This window comes from Gymnoscopelus braueri (assembly GCF_963280865.1).
Source record: "Gymnoscopelus braueri genome assembly, chromosome: 4".
Taxonomy (NCBI): domain Eukaryota; kingdom Metazoa; phylum Chordata; class Actinopteri; order Myctophiformes; family Myctophidae; genus Gymnoscopelus; species Gymnoscopelus braueri.
Window position 1 is genome coordinate 50,236,741 of NC_137605.1, and position 27,932 is coordinate 50,264,672.

Here is a 27,932-nt window from a genome sequence, read left to right on the forward strand (position 1 = left end):
CAAGTTTTGTGGCTAATGAGATTTGTGAGCTATAACATGAATCCATTAAAAACCAAACTGACAAGGTGTTACAAAATAATATGCTTTATTCTTATAAGCAAACATGATTTTCAGAGCAGCAGCAGTTACGCAATAATACAAGAAACAAAGGAGGACTTTGTACTATACTCAGTATAAAGTAAAATTGCAAAAAAATACTTCGTGCCACGCTGCGAGCTTGTAGATTTTTTTGAAAATATTAGAAAAATATTGAAAATGTTTGGAAAATTTTGAATAATTTTATTTTTTGTATTCTTCTACATGCACCTTCTCTTTTTGGGGTCCCTGGCACAAAACCGTTTCAGATGGGGGTCAGTGGACAAATATAGGCGATATCAATTTGGGGTTTCACAAGATTGAGAACCACTGCTTTAAGTTCTGATGTGGCTAATTTGTAATTAGCCACTACTGTACTGTACTGAGATATAAACAATAAGCAAGAACTGTCTTTTCCGGAGTTGTATTGATACGTGTACACGGATGCTATATTGCAACGAGCTCGGGCTGTCTGCAGGATAACATGAGAGAAACACACAGAAACAGAGACTAAAAAGGTGTTTTTCGCCCCTCCCAAGGAAGAGCAAAAAGGGAGGGAGTATCGGTTCAGGAGGAATTCTCTTATCACCTGTCAGAGTCTGACGCATCATGTGGCCTTGACCATAACAGGGCTTGTGTTAACAAGGCACAACAGCCTTCAGTCAGAATACATTGTTACAGTATGCAACATAAAAGCAGTGGTGGAAAGTAACTAAGTACATTTACTTAAGTACTGTACTTAAGTACAATTTCGAGGTATTTGTACTTTACTTGAGTATTTCCAATTTTAAATACTTTTACTTCTACTCCACTGCATCTCAGAGGCAAATATTGTACCACTACAATGATTTTAAAACTTTAGTAGTTACTTTGTAGATTTTGATTAACCACTTCAGCCCTACAGTATATACATTTTGGCCATTTGAAAATAACCGATCTACAAGCTCTCAATGCGTCGCGATGTGACGCATTGAGAGCTTGTAGATCTGCTATGTTCAAAAGATTTGTATACAATTTATAAATTTGAAAACTTGTGAAATGGGACATTCTACATAATGAGTATGCTTTTGGTACTTTAAGTACATTTTTATGACAAAATACTTTTGTACTTTTACTCAAGTACATTTTTAATTCCGGACTTTTACTTATAAGAGAGTATTTCTACATTGCAGTATTGATACTTTTACTTGTATGTGAAAAAATGTGAGTACTTTTTCCACCACTGTGCAACACAAAAGTAATAATAAAGAGTGCTAGCATATTTTATGTCCCCAGCTTCTCCAGAGCCAGGAGGGGCAATAACATTGATATCACATGAAAGTGGACATGACCAGGCAATAGCCTTGCTAGCCTTGCTTCTGGCCTTAAATCTAAACAGTAGCAATAGATGCTGCATCATGTGGTCAGAGTACATCGTTACAAAGTCACACAGAACACATGAACAATGGCAGACTGTCTCACAAATAGATGTTCATACTTCACGTACACAAATCAAACTTTAGTTTGTGAAAGTTCAGACAGAGATCTCTGTTAAAAATTACTTATATAAAGAGTTCATGGAACATTCCCTAACAGCTCCTATTTATCTGTATCACAATGAAAACACCTTTTTCAAGGTTTTAAAGAAACACAAAATATATACAGTATATATATATATTTTAAAAGATATTAATTAGGGCTGTGAATCGTCTGCTATCTCACGATTCGATTCGATTCCGATTGTTGGGCTCACGATTCCATTTTTTTTTCTTCAAAACAAACGATTCTCGATTCAAAAACATATTTTTTTCGATTCAAAAACGTTTTCTTTTTTCGATTCAAAACGATTCTCGATTCAAAACGATTCTTGATTCAAAACATAGGATTTCAAGATCTACTCCAGTCTGCTGTCATGAGACCAGTGCATTTACGTAGCTTTTATAATTAATATAATTTATATATATTTTTTAAAACAAAACAAATAATTTGAAACGCCTGGTTGCTTGTGCCCTCTGCGCCACATAGTGCCAGAACCCTGGCAGCTTCAGGGGGGGGTGGGGCCGATCAGAGGTAGGAGACACAAAGAGTCTCCTTTGTGTCTCCTACCGGAACCGCTGCCTACCGGTCCGCTTCTCATCAAATTATTGGCTTAGGAATGCGACGAAAACAAAAAAACATCCATAAATTCAAGTCTCCATGTGGTGACTAATCGATAGAATTAAATTTTTGTGGGTGAACTATCCCTTTAAGATGATTTAAAGTGCATTATGCCTTTTATTTTACAGGCGTATGTAAACAAACATGCTTTGTTAACATCTAAAATGTTTGATTAATTACTAATGAAAGGTTATTTTTGGTCGGAGAGAGGTATCTAGGTTTCTATATCTATGGTCCTATGCACGCTGGCGGTGCTTAGAACGCCAGCACGGCCGGGGTTTGTAAGGAAATCAAGCGCTCTCTTTACCTTAGTTCAGCTACAGACACGCTGGATCTGTGGAAAGAAATAACGCACCTTGGTTTGATATAAAATGATCTAAGGTGTAGATTATTGTCTCATATCACGTCTACTAAACGGAAACCAGCCAATCGGAATCAAGGAATGGGACTAGCCGTTTTAGAATGAGCAACAACTCAAGACAGGCCATGGCATACACTAGACATAGTACTGTATATTGTCATTATATCAAACATATATCATGAATTCTCAAATCAAGCAGGCACTCTAAACCGTTACTTCCAAAATACAGCAAATTATTAATATGTGTTTAACCCCAGTACCATTTATTGAGATCATGAACAGCTTGTCTGTCTCGGTGCATTCGTAGATAATCGCATGATCTTTGAACGTGATCGCGTCCAAAATAGGAACGCTTGACCTCAAACTTCTGTCTCCAGTTAAAGTAGCTCATGTATTCAGTATGGTTCTGGTCCAGGTAAAGAAGTCTCTCTGCCAGCTCCTTAGGGCTGGAGAAGTCATCTACATGAATGAAAGAGTCTCCTGGGATGAGATCCTCATAATTTGTTCTTGGAGGGCCCAGAACTACTGGTGCTGTCCCCATCATCATAGGATTGTATAATTTCTCTGTGATGTAGTCTTTGTCCATAGAGTTTTCAAAGGAAAGGTAGAATTTACATCTAGGTATTAATTTGGAAAACTCTTGGCCATTCAAATTATGACCAAAGGCCCTGCCGTAAGTCTCTATCCTGATGTGCTTTTTCAGCTCATTGTAGAACTGAACTCTTTTAAATTGCGGATTCCAGTTACTCACAACCCAGCAGACGAATTTGTCCTTCGCCGGCAGCTTGAAACACTTGTCCTCCGATTCCACCGGCGCCAGGTACCCATAAGGCACCGGGACGTCTGAATCCAGGCGATAACTTGTCGTTAAATTGAACAAGTCGTTGAGTTCAGGGATCGGAGCTGAATTCGCGGGTGACTCCATGTTAAACCACACCCACTTCTGAAACCTGGGGCGTGGCTCTGTCGGCATGTTGGTCAGCTCTCTATTGATGTTGAGGTGGTGAATGATGACAGCATGAGCCTTGTTGTACAGAGTCCTGTCGTCCGTCAGCTGACATCCTGTAATGCCGAATTTGTATCCAAATGGCCACCACCATATCAATATCAGGACCTGATCATGAGGCTCCATGTCTCCATCTCTGAGCTGGATCGTCTTGGTGTGATTGTAACCTGTCCACGTGACGCAGTGGTTTCCTGAGGTGTAGTTTTGGTTTGGGGCGTGAGAGCTGTTTCCTCCCCAAGAGGCCTCCTCGTAAATGCCAAAAGACGGAAACTTGAACTCAGGTTTGTAGTACATGAGAAAGGATCCCAGTAAACACAGAACCACCAGGCAGCATTTTATTAGAGTCCACCTGCAGGATGAGGAGCTCATGGCTGAGCCTTTGAGAGAGAGAGAGAGAGAGAGAGAGAGAGAGAGAGAGAGAGAGAGAGATATTAAATGCATAATAATAATAATAATCTTTATTTATAGAGCACCTTTCAGACATAAATGCAGTTCAAAGTGCTTTACAGTCAGGTTAAAAAACACAAGTTAAACAAAACAAAAAGTTAAAAACTAGACAAGAGAAAAATAAATAAAAAATCTTAATCTTCACACAGTTGCTCACAGTTGCAGTGTGAAACAGTAAGATACTCTCTGATGTTCTAAAAGCTACTTTTGTCTAATTATTCCATTTTTAAAATAACCCTTAAGCCAGACTATGCAGCAGGGAGCCCTGTACAGTTTTGCCCATGTCGTATATTATCAGTGATAAGGTCGCAGGCCTGCCTTGGAAGAGAGTCTTGAGTCAGAGTTGAAGATACTTTGTGAGTCTTTATTTGCAAGACAGCGATTACAGCAAGGTGTCTGTCCTTGGATCGAATGACACAGCACACAAAATCACATCAATCAATACAATTTATACCTTTCAGTCAAGAGATCATCCCTCACTTTCCAACTCCTCCCCTAGTTCTCATTTGACCACTCACATTCAACCAAGCTGAACCAATTTGCATTTAGAGAGAATTACCTTAGCAGGGATAAACATTAAACCATATTTCCACATGAAACTTTGTAAACCATCTTACTCAACATGTTGTAAGCTTTTGAATGAATCCAAGAACCTGTATACCTTAGTGATTGTAATCGATGAACTTCATTGACAGACTGGCAACTTCTCAAGAAAGGAACTAGGATAATTGATATGATAATGAACTCAGAGAGAACAATGATCTGGCCAAAAGGGTTCTTTCAACCCCCTATTTTTACTGTTCTACTGTAAACACTCAACTTTGAATAAAAGGTGAAGAAGGCCCAGGGTGCCCTTCCAAACAATGGATCAAAAGGTTTCTAAGGTGGCAAAGAATGAAAGGCTAACAGATCTACAGAAACATATGGGAGAATAGCATTTGAATGTCTTCGCAAAACAAACTTGGTAACTTTATACTCAAATCAGTGATCCAAAACACAATACTTAATAGGGGAGATATGGTTCAAATATTCCACACCCATGTATACAGTAATTTCTAGGTAAGAACATACAATATACTTAATGTACTTAGTGGTAATGTACTGGTGGCCGAGCTGGTCCCAACAACAATAAGCACTGGATAAAATTATTACTACTCACAGCATGGAAATATACATTTATTTTTCACTTTAGACTGTATTAGTCCCCAAATCATTGGTGAGATTCCCCTTCTATATTCCCGAGAACTCTGCTGTATGTCAAACATGCAGGGAATGTAATTTTTCATCAAAATGTCATAAAGTGAAGACAGCTGAAATGCACACTTAGGAAAACCACAGGGACATCAACACACACACACACACACACACACACACACACACACACACACACACACACACACACACACACACACACACACACACACACACACACACACACACACACACACACACACTAGGGCATTCACAACTAATGATTTTTACTAGTCGACTCATTTGACCAAGTAGTAGTCGACTAGTCGAAATTTACATTAAAAAAATATATATATATATATTAGGGGGGGGGCATTGTTTTAATGCCATCCTACTACTATATTACTATTATTATTATCCTCCTGCCCTTATTTTTATGGCGTTTTAAGGGAAGCGCTTCTGGCACAGCAGCACAGCACCACAGCAGCGTCTCCAAGGATCCCCATTGCCCAATAATAGGCTTTTATTGGGCATACTTTTGACCCCCTTTTGATAAAAAATAAAGTCAGGAGGATAATAATAATAGTAAGATGGGCCATTACTATGGCAATTTTTTTTTTTTTTTTTAACTATTCGACTAGTACCAACAAAGTCGACTAGGGGTTATACTAGTCGACTAGTCGACTAGTTGGTGAAAGCCCTAACACACACACACACACACACACACACACACACACACACACACACACACACACACACACACACACACACACACACACACACACACACACACACACACACACACACACACACACACACACACATGTGTTCAACTGTTCAACTGTTTCTGACAAAAAAGAGTCTTCAGAAGGGGAAAACAAAACGGCCTCATCGACATTCACTGTGACACTGTGAATACATTAAAACATTTAAACTAAATTAAGACTCGTGCACATCTTGTTGGACCCCGACTGGAGGTGCAGGTCAGCGCAAGAGATATGTATAAAGCTAAAAGAAGAAAACCTTCAAAAGAAGGGACCGCACACTCCGCACACTCCTCAGGACTGATTTTCGCTTCCGCTTCCTCAGGTGCTATGATATATAGCACCAGTGGAAGCGGAAGCGAAACGCGTTGTGCAACACATTCAAACATTTATTCACACAGTTAAAACTGGCACAGCTAAAAAGCTGCTAAATATATATTTCATAATATACACCCAAAATAAGGGCTGTTCTGTTCATACCAAGCACTTTAACTATAAGGATAATTATAACTACACTGTTCACTTTAACTACAAGGTTAACTATAACTACATTGTTCACTTTTGTCTTTGTTATAGTTGTGGTGTGATCCAAGGTTATTATAGTTAACGAAAACTAACAAAATAACGAAAACTAGAATTTAAGAAACATTTTCGTTAACTGACTTAAATAAAAACTACAATAAAAAAATAACTAACTGAAACGTATTGTGTGTTTCGTTACAAAACAAACTGAAATTATAGACAAAATGCCCTTAGTTTTCGTTTGTGGTTGGTTGGTGCCAGTGCTGTAGTCTAAGTTTTTTTCAGACAGTATACCATAATTATTCCCTTGCACGGGACATATACGAGCGCAGTCACAGAATGCATTCTTGTGGTTACAGAGGGTGTACAATTTCTGAATTTGAATTTGAATCTTGAAAAGTAACAGTTTTGGACATATGAGGTTTCCACCCGACAGAGACGATCTATTAAATACATTTACACAATGTGGGCCCCCATATTCTCAATGATTTTAGCTTGTTTTAGTTAGTTTTCTGGACGAAGGAAGAGGAAGCATACGACTCGTATAGCCACCATGCAATAAATGTATTGACAACCCAACGTTTCGACCAACTTAAGGTCTTCTTCTGGGGATGAGTCCGTTTTCTAAACATTAAATGCAGTTTCAATTGTATCGTTATTTTGTAAAGTCTCGTTGTTTTTTTTATTTCAGTTCATTAAAATGTACATGTATATTTTTCGTTACTTAGTTTTAGTTAACCCATTAAGACATTTATTGCCAAAAAAGCGATAAAAGAAATTCAATTTGTATTTATATTCCAATGTTTCAATGCCAACAACAAAATGTAATCGTTAATCACAATTATGTGTTTGACAATGAATCGACAATGAATCGTCAACCCTAATCAGAATGCATTTCAACTAAAAGGCCTACGTACATCTAGTTACTAAATTATCAAACAACTTCTCACCTTATTGAAAAACAAGCTGGTGATGGCATCGGAGACTTTAAACTATCAGAATAAGTAGGCTGGCATTATCAAATGTTCCTTTGTGGTGCGATAGGACTAGAGCTGTAGGCACTTCTCAACTGTAGAAAAGAAAGAAAGGAGAAAAAAACGATATAACTGACACTGTGCTCTGGTACAGTAGATGGCATCTTATTGGCTGCAAAGTACAATGTTGGTGTGTGTGTGTGTGTGTGTGTGTGTGTGTGTGTGTGTGTGTGTGTGTGTGTGTGTGTGTGTGTGTGTGTGTGTGTGTGTGTGTGTGTGTGTGTGTGTGTGTGTGTGTGTGTGTGTGTGTGGGGGGGTGGGGGTGGGGGTGGGTGAGTGTGTGTGTGGGTGTCATGATTAGGGCTGGCATTTATCTGCTCAACCCAGCAAATGCATATGTTGATTCACTCTCGTTTGCGTACGCATATCGTTGCTGTCGGGTGGAATCCATGCCCAAAACAGTTACTTTTCAGGAAATGGAACAAAGAAACTATAATCCGCAAGTAAATACCCAATTTTTTTGGTATTTTATTTTATGTGATTGTTTATTAATAATGCAATAAAAGATTGGTAACACAGTCACAGTCATTATCTCCTTTTGAACTTACAAACATTTTTAGAATTATTGTTTTCAATGTTTTCATTTTGTGACTCTTTTCAAATGAGATTTTTTTTTCCCCTGAAAGTTCAGCCAAAAGTAAAAGGTTTATCCACAGACTTTGGGGTTTTTAGAAGTCCATCCCGATGACTACAAAATAAATCCGTGTTCTGTATGAAAACTTTATGCCCTAGCACAGTACGGGGTACACGCCTAGGTGTCCTTTAGTGGATTCCAAATAAATGTAACCACTTTAACCCTATTTTATACTATGGACATTCAAAAATAGCTGATTTATAAGCCCACAGCGTGTTGCATATTGCGATGCGTTGTGAGCTTACAGATCAGCTATTTTCGAAAAATGAGAATTTAAGATTTTGAGAAAAACATTTCACAGACATCTTTTATGGGGGTCACGGCAAATTAGATTTTCAAATGGGGGTCCGCGACATGACAATGTGTGAGAATCACTGCCCAAGTGGTTCTCAAGCCATTCCTCACGTTTGATTGTACTGCATGCTTGTGTTCCAGCTCTTCATTGGGTTATCCATTAACCCTGAAGGCAAATCAAGTTAACTAATGACATGCAAGGTTTGTAAACCTGAATGTCTCATTCCCTTGTATAAAAACCAAAACCCACTAGTTGCATCGTGAATCATTGGTGTGGACTTGCCTTCTAAAGCTACTGTTCAAGGTTTGTTTGATTTATTGATTGAATATTTTATTAGACAGAAATGTAAAAACAACATGAGTACAGTCAAACACTTTGTCTAAAAGGATAACACCAAAAAAGTCCTTACAGTCTTGTTTCCATTGTGTTCCTAGGTATTCAATTCATCAACATAGTCATAGTCATCAAAATAGCACCAAAACATTCAATATCATCACAAATATAAAACACTATGTACAGAGTAGAGGAGGGAAAAGGGGGGGTGGGGGTAAATAAAGGGGGGAGGGGGTGGTCACCTGTCTAAGGGAGAAGTGAAAACTACCTCCTGTAGTGGTACTGACCTCAACTCTGCTGTGTGCAAATACATATTTGAAAAACAAAGTAAGGAAATTATACACGTTCGATCATCTGGATATATATATTAGGTTCAAGCAGTTTATTCCAATTTGTATCTCCAATCAGATTGTGACATTGCATTCCCCATGTATAAAAACCTACAAAAGCACCTTTCATTCAAGTTTCTACCTTGTTCAGTCAAAAACTATATTTACTTTGTGGTGGTGGCCAACTTGGATTTCTCTATTTCTCTCTATTTTAAGCATTATTGGAATTTTTTTAGCAGGGCATACGGCAAATTTGAATTCAGCACCCTTCAATAACTCCCCCAAGAAAACATATAGGCCATAAATTAACATGAGTTGCGTGCGTGTGTGACTGTGTCTACATTCTTCAGTAGCCTGTATTGTGCAGTGCTGGATATGTGTGTTGTTCCACATGGAATGTTCTACATCTAGCATGATATTGAAAATATATATGGTTTTATAATCACTGTTATAGACAGATTGACCCTTTAGTCGTTGTGTTGTTTGTTTAGTTTTTTTCTGAAATGCCTCTGCCCTATCCTTCCTCATTCTTCTTATAGGCATAGTGGTGATACTGTACAAATTTCAGCTCAGATGACATGAAATTAAACAATTCACATTCTAATTATAAACTATAATCCAAAAGTAAATACCCCAAATTGGTGTTTTTTTATATTATTGTTTATTAACGCAAAAAAAGATTGGTAACACATGCAGTCACCTGTGATAAATTGGCTGTGAGTTTCATATAATGTAACACAAATAAGCACATAAACCATATTCCTCCATGTATTTCAGGCCGGGGAGTACATTTTAGCCATATCTGAACACACCCACTAAGGAACATTAAATGCAAATACAGACGTAATTTTACACTTACAAGATACAAAAACACGTATCATAAATATTCTCAAATCAATTGTCTAAACCGCGACTTCCCAAATACAGCAAGTTCAATGTCATTCTTTGTCATATTACTTGTGCAATCAGTTTTTAAGGATGTAACCTATAACCCCCAGTACCATTTATTGAGATCATGAAAAGCTTGTCGGCCTTGGTGCATTCGTAGATAATCGCATGATCTTTGAACATTATCATAGCCAAAATAGGAACGTTTGACCTCAAACTTCTGTCTCCAGTTAAAGTAGCTCATGTATTCAGTATGGTTCTGGTCCAGATAAAGAAGTCTCTCTGCCAGCTCCTTTGGGCTGGAGAAGTCATCTACATGAATGAAAGAGTCTCCTGGGATGTGATCCTCATAATTTGTTCTTGGAGGGCCCAGAACTACTGGTACTGTCCCCATTCTCATAGGATTGTATAATTTCTCTGTGATGTAGTCTCTGTCCATAGAGTTTTCAAAGGAAAGGTAGAATTTGCAACTAGATATTAACTTAGGAAGGTTTTCGTCTTTCAAATTATAACCAAAGGCCCTGCCGTAAGTCTCTATCCTGATGTGCTTTTTCAGCTCGTTGTAGAACTGAACTCTAAATCGTGACTTCCAGTTACTCACAACCCAGCAGACCAATTTTTCCTTCACCGGCAACTTGAAACACTTGTCCTCCGATTCCACCGGCGCCAGGTACCCATAAGGCACCGGGACGTCTGAATCCAGGCGATAACTTGTCGTTAAATTGAACAAGTCGTTGAGTTTAGGGATCGGAGCTGAATTAGCGGGTGACTCCATGTTAAACCACACCCACTTCTGAAACCGGGGGCGTGGCTCTGTTGGCATGTTGGTCAGCCGTCTCTTGATGTTGATGTGGTGTATGATGACAGCATGAGCCTTGTTGTACAGAGTCCTGTCGTCCGTCAGCTGACATCCTGTAATACTGAATTTGTATCCAAATGGCCACCACCATATCAATATCAGGACCTGATCATGAGGCTCCACGTCTCCATCGCTAAGCTGGATCGTCTTGGTGTGATTGTAACCTGTCCACGTGACGTGGTTCTGTATGGTATAGTTAAATAAGTCCCGAGACCTATTTCCGTCCGGACACAGGATGTTCCGATAGGCCTCTTCTAGACATTTGATTTGATTTGAGTGCCGTAAAAATACGAAAAGTTGATGTCTGGCTTGTAGTAGGAGAGAAAAGACGCCAGTAAACACAGAACCACCAGGCAGAATTTTATTATAGTCCACTTGTAGGATGAAGAGCTCATGGCTGACCCTTTGAGAGAGACCTGAGAGAGAGAGAGAGAATAAATGAATACATCATCTTCACACTCAAGATCACTTCACACTCTACACTTGTTCATTATATGTTTTACACTTTATTCCCATGAAATGCACGTTTTCTAATAGAGTTCAGCCAAAGAGGCTGACACTTGCATTGGTTCTGTCACATGACTGACGTTTCACCAATCAAACGTATAGCCAGTCACAGCACCAGTGTTGATTTCGTCGACCAAAACTATAAATGTTTTCACTGACGAAAACTAAATAAAAAGCTACGATGACTAGAACTAAGACAAAATATATTGACAATTTTGTCAACAAATAAAAACTATCCCTAAATGTTAGTTAGGGACTAGTGGAGAAGAGATCCAGTAGAACAAAAAGACAAGTCATTTTATGTTTGGTTGCGCTCGGGTGTTGCGCTCTTAAAATAGCAGATCTACAAGCTCACAGCGCGTCGCAACGGCAACGGTCTAGTATATTAAAAAACGTTGTGTTTATAAAACTTCACTTTACTTTGTATAAATACTGTATATTTATTTAGAGAATTTAATGTCAATTATTTGTGCAGTTATGGTTATTGAAAATTACAATCACTTTTTCACTAGCATCTGCTGCCACTTATCCTATTTTAAAATTGCCTAATGGGTGGACGGTAGACAGGACGTCACACACGTAACATGCAGACTTTAACTTGCGAGGTGCACCATTGCTCCGATCCGCACCAAACTTGGCACAAACACTGTTCAGGGGTCTAGCAGGAGATTAGTCACACCAGGGGCCATGTTAGGGGAGCCCGGGGGCCACAGGCACACTGTTTCTCCAATATGCACCAAGACTTGGCACAAACAATGTTCTGCCATGGCAGTAGTCATACCAGGGGCCAAGTTAGTTTTCTCATAAGCATTTCTTAATCATTACATTTTTATGTAATTGTCTCCGCCGAAGGTGGAGAATATGTTTTCGCTTTGTGTGAGCAAACATTGTTAGCCAAGCTAACATTGGGCAAGCTCCACGTGACACGTGTCAATTTGTTGACACCAATGCCTCTGACTGGCTAGAGGGACGCGTGACGAAATAAAATTCTATAAATAGGTGTGTCACTTCAAAAAGCCCCTACTTTTTGAAGTGAGGTAAAACAGGATCAATCAGACTGGCGTCTCTCACGCCACATCGGGGGAGGGAAGAGATTTTTGGGGTGTGAGTGACGGAGAATTGGATGGCAGGGAGATACGGGGCATTCTGCTGCTGGAGGTCGGGACCGCCTCCCTGGGTTTTTCCAAGGGAAATGGTTCTGGCAGTGCTTCCTCCAAACAGTCTGGGCCAGATACGGTCATGGACGGCCAGGCTGAATCCAGACATCAGGCGTAAACAACATTTTTAATGGGATATTATCCTGAGCTGTTCCCTCATTTGGACTGTCTGTTTCATTTCATGGCTGATGTCTGAGCATTGGCGAGGCAGATTTTCAGGCAGAAAGAAACTCCCACGTTCTCTCCCCCCTCGCCCGCAATCTAATGTCTGGAACAGTACCTTCAGTAAGTCCAAGTCACCCGTCTGTGCGTGTGTGTTTCCCTCTGAGAACACCTAACATTGGTCAAGCAAAGGCGCAGAAGGCCAAAGCTAAGAAAGCATACTCATCTACAATTGTAACGTAGAAGAGGACTAGAGTTGAAATGATCCCACAACAAAGCCGAACTCTTAATACGTGTCAATATGTTGACATCAATGTCTCTGATTGGCTAGAGGGACGCATGACGAAATACAATCCTATAAGAAAAAGGTGTGTCACTTCAAAAAGCCGTTTACGTTTTTGAAGCGAGGTAAGACAGGATCAATCAGTCTTGATTGGAACAGTATCTTCTAGTCCAAATCACCCGTCCGTGCGTGTGTGTGTCCCTTTGAGAACACCTGACATTGGTCAAGCAAAGGCGCAGAAGGCCAAAGCTAAGAAAGCATACTCATCTACAACAGTAACACAGAAGAGGACTAGAGTTGAATTGATCCCACAACAAGACCGAAATCTTAATACGTATTAATATGTTGACACCAATGCCTTTGATTGGCTAGAGGAATGCATGACGAAATACAATTCTATAAATAGGTGTGTCACTTCAAAGAACCGTTTTTTTTTTTAAATAAATATTTCTTTAACATACACCTTTTTATTTAACTACAGTATATATCTTTTACTCTACTGTATCTCATTAGTTATTGCTATGATAATATAATTGCTATAGTCTGCTGGCGGAGACTTGTGCTCCGAGGAGCACATTTTCTAGTTAAAATTCTTTCCATCTTAGACAGACAGTTAGTCTTTATGTATGGCTGCGTGTTTGTTGCGACAACCCAAATAGTCAACCAAATCTCTATAGGTGTGGAAGATAACGGCAGATAACCCTGGAAGGTGATAGACCACCAACCAAATCTCTATAGGTGTGGAAGATAACGGCAGATAACCCTGGAAGGTGATAGACCACCAGACCAGACGGGCTGATTGGACCAGACGGGCTGATTGGATCAGCCTTTGATGTGTGGCATCAGACAGTTGCTGACATGTCTGTGGCGGTTGAGTTACTTATCTATCTTCAAAGCTCCTTTCAGATAGTGAGCTAGATTTTGACACACATGTGAAGTCATTTACTATTGTCCTTTTGCCATCATACTGGTGTGTGTGTGTGTGTGCGTGCGTGTGCGTGTGCGTGTGCGTGTGCGTGTGCGTGTGCGTGTGCGTGTGCGTGTGTGTGTGCGTGTGCGTGTGCGTGTGCGTGTGCGTGCGTGTGCGTGTGCGTGTGCATGTGTGTGTGTGCGCGCACGCGCGTGCTTGCATGCGTGCGTGTTGATATCAGAGACATCACTCCATGCTCCATAATGCACATTTGGTGGCACATTTATTTTTCCCATCAGATTTCATTAGTTCCCAAATCATTGGCAAGATTTCCCTGCTATATTATTCCATGGCTAATTGAGAACTGTGGCGCAAATCAAACACGTAGGGCACGTCATTGTTCATCACATTTCACAATGTGAAGACGGCTGAGAGGCACGCTAAGCCAGTGGTTATAGCTGTAAGGAAGTACAGTACTTGAGTAAATGTACTTAGTTACTTTTAGGGTTGGGATCCAGAACCGGGGAAAACCGGATCCAACATTGAGGAATCGGTTCCATCACATTTGGAACCGTTTCTGCTGGTTATGTGGACTTCACGTCTGCTGTACAATTACAATACCGGTGGTTCTCAAACTTTTTAATTTCAAGGATCACCAGGTCCATTTGGTTCCATTTGTACACTATCAGAGTTACAGACCTGTAAGGGTCCATTTGGAACCCCCTGGAGGAATCGTTAATGCTAAGAGGGAATCGTTAAGGAACCAGAATTGTTAAAATAAATACTTTATACCACTGGCAGTAAGCACTGAGTAACACAAGAAACAGAAATAAGGGTGACACTTTACTTAAAGGTCGGGTCTATAATGCATTATAATCGCGTTTATAATGCATTATACAACAGTGGCTCAGGGGTAGAGTGGCCGGTAGAGCGGCCGGATGGTAACAGCGAGGTTCCCAGTTCGATCCCGGGCTTCCCCAGAGTTAGTGTCGAAGTGTCCTTGAGCAAGACACTGGACCCCTAATTGCTCCCGATGTATCGCTGTATGAATGAATGGGTGAATGTAATGTACAATCTATGTATAGTGCTTTGGATAAAAGCGCTATATAAATTCACCATTTACCATTATAATGCGCTTATAAGGCATTATAACACTTGTTATAAATATGTATAATCATGTACGAAAATACGAAATAAGAGTTAGAATGCCTTATAGCCACTAAATCTACTTCTCGTTCTTGTGGTATTGGAAAAATAAATATTGTCACTGTCGGGTGGAAACCTTGTATGTCCAAAACCGTTCATTTTTGTATAACTATAAAATAAAATAAAACACACAGGTAGTGAAAATAGCTATCTACAAGCTAGATCTGCTATTTTCACTACTTGTGTGCGATACTCTGAATGATGAAGTAGGGCATTAATTTACAAAAAAATATATCAAAAGTTGAAATATGGAGACACAAGGTTTCTACCCGACAGCAACGATATGAAATTGGGCATCAGATACTCACAGCATCAGATACGTTGGCTGGAGTGATCGAATTCTGGACGTAATTTGCAGCAATCTGAGATAATGCAGCATGCAGTGGCTCGGTGCGGTCTCTTCAAACCCGTCAGACAAGCCAATGAAAACATTTGGAGACCATTATTTTGGTGATGGAGAGGAGAGGAGACCAATAATGTACTTTATAGCGTTGGTTCTCAAGGTGGGGTTCGGGGACCCCCAGGGGTCCTTGGGGGGGTTCCAGGGGGTCCCCAGCAAAATGTGTTAATATAGCATCACAATAATTTTAGTGCAGAGTGCCGCGCTATGAGCTTGTAGATCTGCTATTTTAGAAAAATCGTGAAAATGTGTGCAAATCTTTGAAGATAATATTTTTTCAACCGAACATTTGTAACTCAAATCATTGCTTCTGGGGTGGTCCCTGGAACAAAATATTTTGACAAAGGGGGTCCGCGGCCAAATACATATTATTTTGGCGAACCACTACATTATAGATCTTCCGAGCCAACACAGCTGCCAACTAACCTGTTGGTGGTCGACAACGGTGGTGTCAAAGTCTCAAGCTGGCTCCCAGGCTGTGGAATGACCTACACAGTTCATATGGTGTTCTATTGTATCTGTACACAAGGCAATAAAGATACCTTGAACCTTGAAACTAAACTGCCAAGTAATTTGCGTACAGCACACACCCACCCACCACACACACACACACACACACACACACACACACACACACACACACACACACACACACACACACACACACACACACACACACACACACACACACACACACACACACCTTTGAATGTGGAGCTCTAGCCAAGTATGCAGGAGGCATCCTCACTGGATGTTTCTAATTGATGTACAACACTTCCTATAAGTGCTTAATTGTGCTTTCAGTTGGTTTTGTACGATAGCGTTCATTTATAAATGTAGCCGGCGATAAAAAGTCAACAAAGGGGTTCTTTTAATGCAGAAGTCATTGGGAAATAGTTTTTGGCTTTAGTTCATGGGGGAAGGAGAAGCAGTCCAGAAACCCAAGGACAAAGGACATGCTAATTAATATTAGCTGCTGCTTTTGGCTACACGGTGTTTCACTGTGGGCACTATGCCACTCCTAAGCAGCAGGGGGTGCCAACCTATGAGCGTCTCTCACGCCACATCGGGGGAGGGAAGAGATTTTTGGGGTGTGAGTGACGGAGAATTGGATGGCAGGGAGATACGGGGCATTCTGCTGCTGGAGGTCGGGACCGCCTCCCTGGGTTTTTCCAAGGGAAATGGTTCTGGCAGTGCTTCCTCCAAACAGTCTGGGCCAGATACGGTCATGGACGGCCAGGCTGAATCCAGACATCAGGCGTAAACAACATTTTTAATGGGATATTATCCTGAGCTGTTCCCTCATTTGGACTGTCTGTTTCATTTCATGGCTGATGTCTGAGCATTGGCGAGGCAGATTTTCAGGCAGAAAGAAACTCCCACGTTCTCTCCCCCCTCGCCCGCAATCTAATCATTTCTGGCATCTGTCAGTCACACTTTGATGAGCTGAGCCAAATGGAATGGTATCCGGAGTGAGCATGTATGAATACACAGGTAATGGCCACGGTAAATGAATCCGATTTACCCCCCAGGGGGGTGGTTGAGAGGCACCTAATGCTCTCAGGGGCTGTGTAGAGGACTTTGTAATGACATTCAGAGCCACTCAAACATTCACATTTATGGCCTCTTTATATCCTGTGACATCCTTCAGTGCAGACGGCATGCGAGCCCTTTCCTGCTCCCTTGTGACGGTTAATGTCAGGGAGTATGAATTCTGTATGAATATTTATGAATGAATGCACTATCATCCAAGCACCTACACACAATACGGTACTTGCACGATGGATGCCACGTTGTTGTGGAGCATTTTCAATTTGGTTAGTGCCATTTGGCCCCTAGATTAACATTTCCAGTCTGTTTTTGTGTTTCTGTGGTGAGATAAACGGTAACCCAAGAGAAAAAAAGATCCAGTGTAAAATATAATTCACTTATACATTTCCTAAGCTCTGAGGCAGTTCCATTTATACTAAGCATAAACAAGTCTCCTCTAATGGTATCACAATGCTGGCCCATTGACTGTTGCCAGAATGCCTCCTTGCATTGTAAACACCTCCAAAATATACAATATATAGACTCATGTCTTCATTATTGTCTTCATTCGTATGCACATATACTGTATACACCCGAATGTGTGCATATACCCATATAGACGGGTTTCCTGTTTGTAAACATGAGAGGATATGCGCGCGCAGTGGAGGGGTGAGCCTATAGAGGGCGCTATTACCCGCAGCAGCTCTGGTCAAATCTACATTCATAAAAGAAATGGTCTTCACCGGTCTAATGAAAGTAGATTAAATTATGCAGTTTGTAATATCTTGTTTACTCAATAAAAATGATTTGTCGGAAGTTGGATCTGTTCGTCTTTTATTTCTATACAATAGCAGCATTATGCCTATTATGCCTATAATAGCAGCATTATGCCTATCTAACTCCCGAACACAACAACAGAGTGAAGGGCACTTCCGGGTTCGTTCTACCCCGGGCATGCGCAGATTGCGCATTCTGCTCTGTGATGACGTCGGGCGGAAACCTATGTATACACCCATTCTAATATCATACCGTTATATACAAACGCCAACACTACCACATCACACTATACCCCTCAATCTCCTAGACACATATGTTAACATGTTATACTGAGCAGGCAACACTCCCTAATCGTTATATATTATTATATATATATACAATATAATATTTATATATATATATATATATATATATATATATAACAATGGAATCCGTTACACCCTATATAATTAGTATAATTATGTACTGTATACAATCTATATCTTCCATAAGTCCCTTAATTATCATGTCTATATTTCTCCAAAAGACTCTGCTTGACAGAGATGGGAAGTAACGAAGTACAAGTACTTCGTTACTGTAACGAAGTACTTTTTTTGAGTATCTGTACTTTACTCAGTATTTATTTTTCTGACTACTTTTTACTTTTATCCGTTACATTTTAACACAAGTACTAGTACTTTCTACTCAGTACATTTTCAAAACAGGCTTGTTACTTTAGTTTTAATGTTGCGCGCAGATCAAACGAAAAGAAGCGCAAGAATTATTATTTATAGCTCTGTGTGTCACGTTACTACAAATGGGTATACACTTCCTGTAAGTAGACACCAAAATAAAACTAGGTTAATCAAACATTACCAGTGGCTCTTATTTTGAAGTCCTTAGGGGAAGTTAGTTTCTGTTGATCACGAGCTGTTATGACTCGTCGGTCTGATCGTGTCTGAGACCTGTGTGTGTGTGTGTGTGTGTGTGTGTGTGTGTGTGTGTGTGTGTGTGTGTGTGTGTGTGTGTGTGTGTGTGTGTGTGTGTGTGTGTGTGTGTGTGTGTGTGTGTGTGTGTGTGTGTGTGTGTGTGTGTGTGTGTGTGTGCGTACCGGTGAGACAAATATAAACAACAACACGTGGATTAATGGCAGGTTTTGGCCAAACCATGCTCCTCTGACTTAAACATTGTTGTACTGTGGAAGTGCGGTAGCCTTGGATCAAGACTATCGGTCATAGTCTTGTAACAAGGCTAGAAGTTTGTCAAACTATTTCAACCTCTGCAGCATCATTAGGTGAGTTCATCTACAACAACCAAACACAAAGTGCTGATAGAACGACAAATCAAGCACATAACGTGCGACTGCGAGCGACCGGCATAATGTCAACCTAAGCAGTGTGTGTGTGTGTGTGTGTGTGTGTGTGTGTGTGTGTGTGTGTGTGTGTGTGTGTGTGTGTGTGTGTGTGTGTGTGTGTGTGTGTGTGTGTGTGTGTGTGTGTGTGTGTGTGTGTGTGTGTGTGTGTGTGTGTGCGCGCGCTTCGAAGTAGGCTTGTCTAGTGGGCTCACTTGCTGTGTTTGAATGAAGTACAGTTGTTAATGCCATCTCATGCTCTGTCTGTCTGTCTGTCTGTCTGTGGTATGGTAACAGGATAGGTGGGCACTACCGACATCTGGGCACCTCAATGTAAAATATTTTGTTCAAACTGAAAAAAAATACATTGGGGGGAAATTGTCTAAAGCAGGGGTCTTCAAAGTTTTTCAGGCCAAGGACCCCTTCGCTGAGAGAGAAATGAAGCCCCAGTTGCCCTAGTGAGCCGACGGCTCTGCCTGACACCATGACAACCAACATGAAACATTACATTTATTCATCTTTTTTTTTTTTTTTGCATATTATGTATCTATGTTTTTGAGCACCCACTACAGATTCCTGCATTAACACAGCAACAATATTTATCATTTGGGTCTATAGCTGAATTAGGTTGGGAGCCCCCCTGCTTCTAGTCCAGATATTTCAGACATTGGGTCGTATATCGGCATAGTTCTTAATGACCGAAGAGAATCGGATGATTCTTATCTCGGGTTTTCTGGGTTTGAGGTCATGCCACATATACTCCGGAGACAAAACCTTGGTGGGTTTATGGATCCACAGGTACCTGTTGAAGTGGCTCTCGTCTTGCCACACTGCTTCTATTCCCTGCTGGGCGTCCAGCTCAAAGTTGTGGCTGCACGTTGACACCAGATGATGGACGTAAGTCATCTCCCCCCCAAATACCGCGGCCTGGTAGTAGTAGTCACCTTCGTAAGGGGCCATATACGCCTTTGAGGCTGGTCGACGCTCGTAAGTAAACGCACTGCGCTCGGTGGTGTAGAACCATGGGTGTATTGCGGCGACCAGTTGCCCCAGAGTCTCGGTTCCCCAGCGACCATGGAACTTTGCGTCAACGTCAAAACAGAAGATGTAGTCAGCGTGGTCACGTAGCTCCGTTTCTATTGAATCCTGGATACGTTTCATCCTGCCGGCTGAAATCTCCTGCCAGCGGTTCGACCCCGGTACGGACCTGACGAACAGCTCTCGCCCGGCGCCTATCTTGACGGAAGGGACCTCGTCCGGCTGGTCTGTAAACACGTAGTAACGGACGTCGAAACCGACAAAGAAGTGGTGTTCCGCCGTCTCTAGAAAGTCCCTCAAGAACCGGGTGTAATTGCCGACGGCGAAGACGGTCATCGCCACGGTGATGTTGCGGGGTTCGTAGATGGCGTCTAACAGCACGGGGTCGAAGGTCTTATCCCATACGATTGGAGCTAGCCACCGGGTCACCGGTACAATGTCAGTACGCCGGTCAGTCAGGATGTTGGGTTGATTCAAACTCCAGTTTGTATTATCCCATCTACACAGCAGCACTGAAGTTAGACCCATAGTGAATACAGTACTCACCACCAAGGGCCAGCGTTTTTTACAAAATCGATATGGCATCATTTTCCCCCCTTGGCGTGGTTTGCTTGCCCTTCCTTCCTTCCTTCCTACCTTCTGAGATATCTGGGTTGTAAGGCCAAATATCCTGACTCGTACGGAAGGTGCTAGAGTCTCTGCGGGTCAGAGAGCTGGTCAAGGTACGTATTAGAATGACGATATCAGTCACCAAAACCAAGGATGGGTGTTTTCGATGAATCTATCACTCATTAAAATGAGTTTGACGTTACATTGGGTTTGTATAGGAAGGGGGCGTGTCTTATAAAATGACTATCAAATATCGAAGTACTGAATCAAGCAACTAAAAAACTGTCTGGGGTGTTGGCCACATCCGTTGAAAAACAAATAAAGTTCCTCTTAAAATGTGGATTAAATATTAAACTTTATGATTGCTATAGCAGCCGTTTAACCATCGTCATTATCAAAGTCTAACAAAAACAAACAGAGACAGTAGAGGTCAGGTGATTTTAGTGGTTGTAAACCTAGTTTAATGTTGAGGAAGTGGTTCAGACTGAACACCCACACCAACAGAGACAATATTTTCCAGTCCAAACAGTGGGGTGGGTTTGGTGTTCCAAACGTGGAGTGGATAATTCATCCAAAACAGGCAAGAAGAGCAGACCCAAACTAAAGGATCACTTGGGGGTGAGGCGTAGACTGAAGGGACTACTCAACTGTGTGATGATACCCAGAGGTGGACGAAGTACTCAACCCCATGCAGTACTTGAGTACGAGTACAGATTGTGCCTCTTAAAATGTGGATTAAATATTAAACTTTATGATTAGCTATAGCAGCCGTTTAACCATCTTCAGTATCAAAGTCTAACAACAACAAACAGAGACAGTAGAGGTCAAGTGATTTTAGTGGTTGTAAACCTAGTGGTTCAGACTGAACACCCACACCAACAGAGACATTATTTTCCAGTCCAAACAGTGGGGTGGGTTTGGTGTTCCAAACGTGGAGTGGATAATTAATCCAAAACAGGCAAGAAGAGCAGACGCAAACTAAAGGATCACTTGGGGGTGAGAAGTGGTGTTCCGCCGTCTCTAGAAAGTCCCTCAAGAACCGGGTGTAATTGCCGACGGCGAAGACGGTCATCGCCACGGTGATGTTGCGGGGTTCGTAGATGGCGTCTAACAGCACGGGGTCGAAGGTCTTATCCCATACGATTGGAGCTAGCCACCGGGTCACCGGTACAATGTCAGTACGCCGGTCAGTCAGGATGTTGGGTTGATTCAAACTCCAGTTTGTATTATCCCATCTACACAGCAGCACTGAAGTTAGACCCATAGTGAATACAGTACTCACCACCAAGGGCCAGCGTTTTTTACAAAATCGATATGGCATCATTTTCCCCCCTTGGCGTGGTTTGCTTGCCCTTCCTTCCTTCCTTCCTACCTTCTGAGATATCTGGGTTGTAAGGCCAAATATCCTGACTCGTACGGAAGGTGCTAGAGTCTCTGCGGGTCAGAGAGCTGGTCAAGGTACGTATTAGAATGACGATATCAGTCACCAAAACCAAGGATGGGTGTTTTCGATGAATCTATCACTCATTAAAATGAGTTTGACGTTACATTGGGTTTGTATAGGAAGGGGGCGTGTCTTATAAAATGACTATCAAATATCGAAGTACTGAATCAAGCAACTAAAAAACTGTCTGGGGTGTTGGCCACATCCGTTGAAAAACAAATAAAGTTCCTCTTAAAATGTGGATTAAATATTAAACTTTATGATTGCTATAGCAGCCGTTTAACCATCGTCATTATCAAAGTCTAACAAAAACAAACAGAGACAGTAGAGGTCAGGTGATTTTAGTGGTTGTAAACCTAGTTTAATGTTGAGGAAGTGGTTCAGACTGAACACCCACACCAACAGAGACAATATTTTCCAGTCCAAACAGTGGGGTGGGTTTGGTGTTCCAAACGTGGAGTGGATAATTCATCCAAAACAGGCAAGAAGAGCAGACCCAAACTAAAGGATCACTTGGGGGTGAGGCGTAGACTGAAGGGACTACTCAACTGTGTGATGATACCCAGAGGTGGACGAAGTACTCAACCCCATGCAGTACTTGAGTACGAGTACAGATTGTGCCTCTTAAAATGTGGATTAAATATTAAACTTTATGATTAGCTATAGCAGCCGTTTAACCATCTTCAGTATCAAAGTCTAACAACAACAAACAGAGACAGTAGAGGTCAAGTGATTTTAGTGGTTGTAAACCTAGTGGTTCAGACTGAACACCCACACCAACAGAGACATTATTTTCCAGTCCAAACAGTGGGGTGGGTTTGGTGTTCCAAACGTGGAGTGGATAATTAATCCAAAACAGGCAAGAAGAGCAGACGCAAACTAAAGGATCACTTGGGGGTGAGGCGTAGACTGAAGGGACTACTCAGCTGTGTGGTGATACCCATAGGTGGACGAAGTACTCAATACAGTACAATACAGATACTCCTAGTCAAATGTACTCCACTACAAGTAAAAGTATAGCTCAGTCAAAATGTTACTCAAGTAAGAGTAAAACAGTAAGGGCAAGACCACTTTGGTAGAGGTTTGGGTTGTGTATTTAAGTGACTCGAGTTTTACATTGGACAACATTGGTCCCCCCCCATCAAAAGCCCTGATTATGAGTCGTTTTCACTATAGATAGAGATAGGAGGCTTTCCAGACCGTATTGTGAGTGAGAAAAAGAAATCCGCCGAACGTAGCGAAGCAGTCTGGACCCCAGGCTAGCTCTCACTATGTTATACAAAGCCTGCAGAAACACCTATAAAACATAGAAATGAATGAGGAACCAGAACTAAATACTTTTACTCCTACACACCCATACAAGATGTAACAAAGAGGCGAGCGGAGGGGGGAGTCAATAACACGGCTAGTGTGAGAGCAAGTGTGGCCAAAGAAACAGCCAACCTAAATGTACTCAGTACTTTACTTTACAGCCTTCCTATAAATGTACTCAAGTAAAAGTGAAATATTTGAGAATCTGTACTCAAGTACAGTACTCAAGTACATTTACTCTGTTACTGTCCACCACTGATAATACCTCTGTTAACCACATGAACCCCAGTATCCCTATGTCAAAATAGGCAAACATTCAGAAATAATTAGGTGAACATTTGGCAAAAAATAGCAGACGTTGCAAGCGTACAATAAAGTAGGCTTTAAATGGTAAGTCCTACCAGTTATTCCCTACAGTTACAGTACATGAGAGAATGAAATATGTCTTTAGAGGAGCAAAGAAATGGTTGATTTGAAAGGGGATCGGTTTTAAATGGTGGAGTAGACTGAAGTGAGTGTCATGTTAAGGAGTAGTTCACCCAAAAAAATGCTTATTTTATATCAATTACACGCCCCATGAAGCATTGAATTATGGAGATTTTTTTCGTTTTTGTCTCATTCCTAAGCCAATAATTTGATTACCGGCAGAAAGATGCTAACGTATCTGGTAGGAGACTCAAAGGAGACTCTTTGAGTCTCCTACCGGAGAGAGCACCGGTCATCAAATTATTGGTTTAGGAATGCGACAAAAAAAATAATAACTCCATGAATTCAATGCGTCATGGGATGTGTAATTGATAGAAAATACGTTATTTTTGGGGTGAACTACTCCTTTAAGTTAGAATAGCTGGTGAAAACATAATTGAATGTGTCCTTTTTTGGTGGGTGTTATGGTGGGGGTTTAGCTAGCCTGCAGGATTTAGATCATTTCACAGGGGAGTAGATTGGAAGTTCCCACATTTCCCGTCTTTGATAAACAAAAGATTAAAATATACAGTAGTTCCTATAGCAACACCATGAAGGAATTCAAAACAAGATCACTGACCTTTGTGAACCGCAGTGGCCTGTTATAATCGCAGCAGTGGTGTAAAGTAACTACGGTAAGTACATTTACTCAAGTACTGTACTTAAGTACACTTGTGAGGAATTTGTACTCTACTGGAGTGTTTCCAATTTTCAATACTTTTACTTCTACTCCACCACATCTTAGAGGCAAATATTGTACTTTTTACTACAATTATTTGACAACTTTAGTGACTAGTTACTTTGTAGATTTTGATTATTATTACAAAACATACATTAACCACTTCTGCCCTATATGCATACTTAAGCAATTTGAAAATAGCCGATCCACAAGCTCACAACGCTGCTATTTTCGAAGCATGTTTATACATTCGGAAACTTGTGAAATGGGACATTCTGCAAAATTTGTACTTTTACTTTCAGTACTTAAGAATATTTGAATGCGAATACTTTTGTACTTTTACTCAAGTAAATTTTGAATACCAGACTTTTATTTGTGTTTCTACATTGTGGTATTGGTACTTTTTTACTTCAGTACAAAATGTGAGTACTTCTTCCACCACTGGATCACAGTTAGATATTTGTACTGTAGATTACTGTAATCCCATTGAAAAGGCTATCCTGGCGGATGAGATTACAGTATAAAGTGATGTTATCACAGCCTCCTCACATCCTGTCCCAGCCCCCGTCCGGAGACCTTTAGTCCCACAGTTACAAACACAGAAAGGAAGTGTGTTGCTGTGCATAATTACTGTGTAGTTGCAAACCAATCCGTGCATGTGTGCATGCGTGTTTGTGTGTGTGTGTGTGTGTGTGTGTGTGTGTGTGTGTGTGTGTGTGTGTGTGTGTGTGTGTGTGTGTGTGTGTGTGTGTGTGTGTGTGTGTGTGTGTGTGTGTGTGTGTGTGCGTGCGTGTGCGTGCGTGTCTGCGTGTGTGCGTGCGTGCGTGCGTGCATGTGTGCGTGTGTGTGTGTTACTCTAAGGACTTCAGAGATATGAAGGTCTCTACACAGACATCCATCAAGCCTCTGTCCTTAGAAGACACACACACACACACACACACACACACACACACACACACACACACACACACACACACACACACACTATTGTTCCGCATTAAACTATACTTTGAATCAGTGTGATAATTTATTTTTATAGTCTCACTCAGACAGTAAAGACTTCACTTAACAAAACAGCGGAGGTGTAGAGTAGCCGAAAACTATACTCAAGTAAAAGTATTGTTAGTTTAAAATAATAATGACCCATGTCATCACTGTAATAAAGAATCTAGTGAAAAGACTACTCAACACAGTTACTGTTCAGACAATATGGGAAACCTTTCGGTTAAAAAAAAGAAAAGAGTCTTGAAAAACTACTCTTCAGAGTCAAACAATCTGATGTATTGATTAAATGTTCAGACATTGTAATTGAAATGTCTAAAATATAAATTGATATGTGCTTGTCCAATAGAAATAAATAAAATATAAAATAGCCATGTGCAAATTCAAATATGGCCCAAACCATATCACTTCAAAGACAGGGCATTATGGTATGATTTGGCATTATCACAAACAACAAAGATGTTATATGCATCTTAGAAATCAGTAATAATCCTCGCCCAGGGGTCATCACCATGCCAGCTTGTGACGGACATTTTGATCAATATTTTATTTTTGTCATGGACATAACTGGTCAATAATTTTACCAGAAACCCAAATGACTAACGCTAAATGTAAACTAATGGACTTGTAATGTGCCATAGTGTCTATTCCAGTGTGCTACACATTTCCTTTTTTTCTTATAGGCCAATATTCTACTAATACAGTACGTACAACTAGCAACTTCCTCCACTTGTGATGTCATTATTCTTAAAGCATATATTTGTCACAACTTTTCTCATTAGTAACTAATTAGTAACTAAAACTAAAACTGAAGTCGTTTTATCCGTTGTCCTACCTTTAAATGAAACATTACATGATACTAAATTAAATCTTGACAAAATAACATAAATTTAGGCAGACAAAGAAGGCAGTGCATAATGTAACTGACTATTGTTTAGTCTATCCACTCTTTCCTTCTGTGTTTGTAACCTTACATCACCTGCCAGCTCAGAGATATTCTGGGTGCTGTGACTCTGGCTACAGTGTGTTTGATTGGTCAAACTGAGTCATGTGACTGAGCGAGCCAAAGCAAATACCGGTCAGCCTCTTTGGCTGAACTCTATCTGAGAGAGAGAAGGAAACAAACAAGTCGAATGTTACCCAAAAAAAAAGAAAAGAAAAATCTAATGTCTAATCTATTCAGAAAAAGTTACTTAACTATATATATATATATATATATATATATATATATATATATATATATATATATATATATATATAATCTACTACCCACCTCTGGTAAACGGAACAACAAAACAAAAAAAACACTGTCAGCACACAGTCCTTTGGTCAATGATTTGTCTTACCTAGGCCTTTGAGCGTTCCTTCCCTTGTGTCATCACCTTCCCTCAGTCAGTAGTAATCCATTCCTCATAGCCTACTCTCCTTCATACTGTCCTTCTTTCACAAGGTCCTGAAATCCTTTCCCTCACTCAGAGCATTGTGACGGAGGCTATCACGGTGTGCTATGGGAACAGCAGCCAGCCCTACCCCTATATACATTTTCAAATGATTTGTATATATTTTATACATTTGTGAAATGGGACCTTCTGCATAATGAGTACTTTTACTTTGGTACTATAAGCCGAACTTGTAATTGTAACTTTGTACTTTCTACAATAGGGCATTGATACTTTTACTTAAGTAAAAAATGTGAGTATACTTCTTCACTGGTAGGCTGTGGTCAGGAAACTACTGCATTGTCACAAAACTAAAGAGAGACACAGAAATATATATATTTTTTCTTTCAGTTTATCAGACCCCTGAACAATGACAAAGCTGTCAAGTCAAATGCAGTATATATTTTTGTCTAGCTTTTCTTATTTTCCTTTTTCTTTTTGACAATTCTATTGCACATCTCCTGCGTTTACCCATTTTGGGCAGGAACCCCTATTTGTAATGTGATATAATTGAAATAGCATATTTCTAGAAATACCTAAGATGAACACACTCACATGGCCTGATTTGAACCACACAAAGCACAGATCTAGAGACACACATCCCCGCAGGATGCTATACAATGGATGCTCCTATGGTCAATGAGGGAACAGTCATTTAAACAGCACATGGTCCTTGTACTTACATACATGTATCCATACATAATATCATATATCATTATACACTAATATACCAGTACCTATATTGTAATGCATTCACATTACAATATAACTACGCATACTACTATTGAAGGCCTGATAGACATAGTCCA

The 27,932-nt window shown here is 40.6% G+C and overlaps 2 protein-coding genes across 6 annotated transcripts; both read right to left on the minus strand.

The window, feature by feature from the left end:
* Nucleotides 1–130: 130 nt before the first annotated feature.
* LOC308083978 (4-galactosyl-N-acetylglucosaminide 3-alpha-L-fucosyltransferase 9-like) lies at nt 131–27,173 on the minus strand. Of its 5 annotated transcripts, none has more exons than XM_080426425.1 (4): nt 27,031–27,121; nt 15,926–15,987; nt 15,408–15,498; nt 9,929–11,277 (listed from the first exon to the last, which is right to left on the minus strand). In XM_080426425.1, the coding sequence occupies exons 3-4, from the start codon at nt 15,476–15,478 to the stop codon at nt 10,113–10,115; spliced, it is 1,236 nt and encodes a 411-aa protein (XP_080282551.1). In that variant the 5' UTR covers nt 15,479–15,498; nt 15,926–15,987; nt 27,031–27,121; the 3' UTR covers nt 9,929–10,112. The 5 variants fall into 5 exon arrangements, with proteins under 5 accessions (XP_080282554.1, XP_080282555.1, XP_080282553.1 ...); XM_080426426.1 differs by having other exon boundaries at nt 15,926–15,975; nt 27,031–27,085; XM_080426427.1 differs by lacking the exons at nt 9,929–11,277; nt 15,408–15,498; nt 15,926–15,987 and adding exons at nt 132–3,955; nt 7,453–7,571 and having other exon boundaries at nt 27,031–27,158.
* On the minus strand, nt 19,760–20,702 carry LOC308083631 (globoside alpha-1,3-N-acetylgalactosaminyltransferase 1-like; the record flags this gene model as incomplete). The annotated part of the gene is made up of 1 exon (XM_080425946.1): nt 19,760–20,702. The coding sequence occupies one exon, from the start codon at nt 20,700–20,702 to the stop codon at nt 19,797–19,799; it is 906 nt and encodes a 301-aa protein (XP_080282072.1). The 3' UTR covers nt 19,760–19,796.
* Nucleotides 27,174–27,932: the final 759 nt, after the last annotated feature.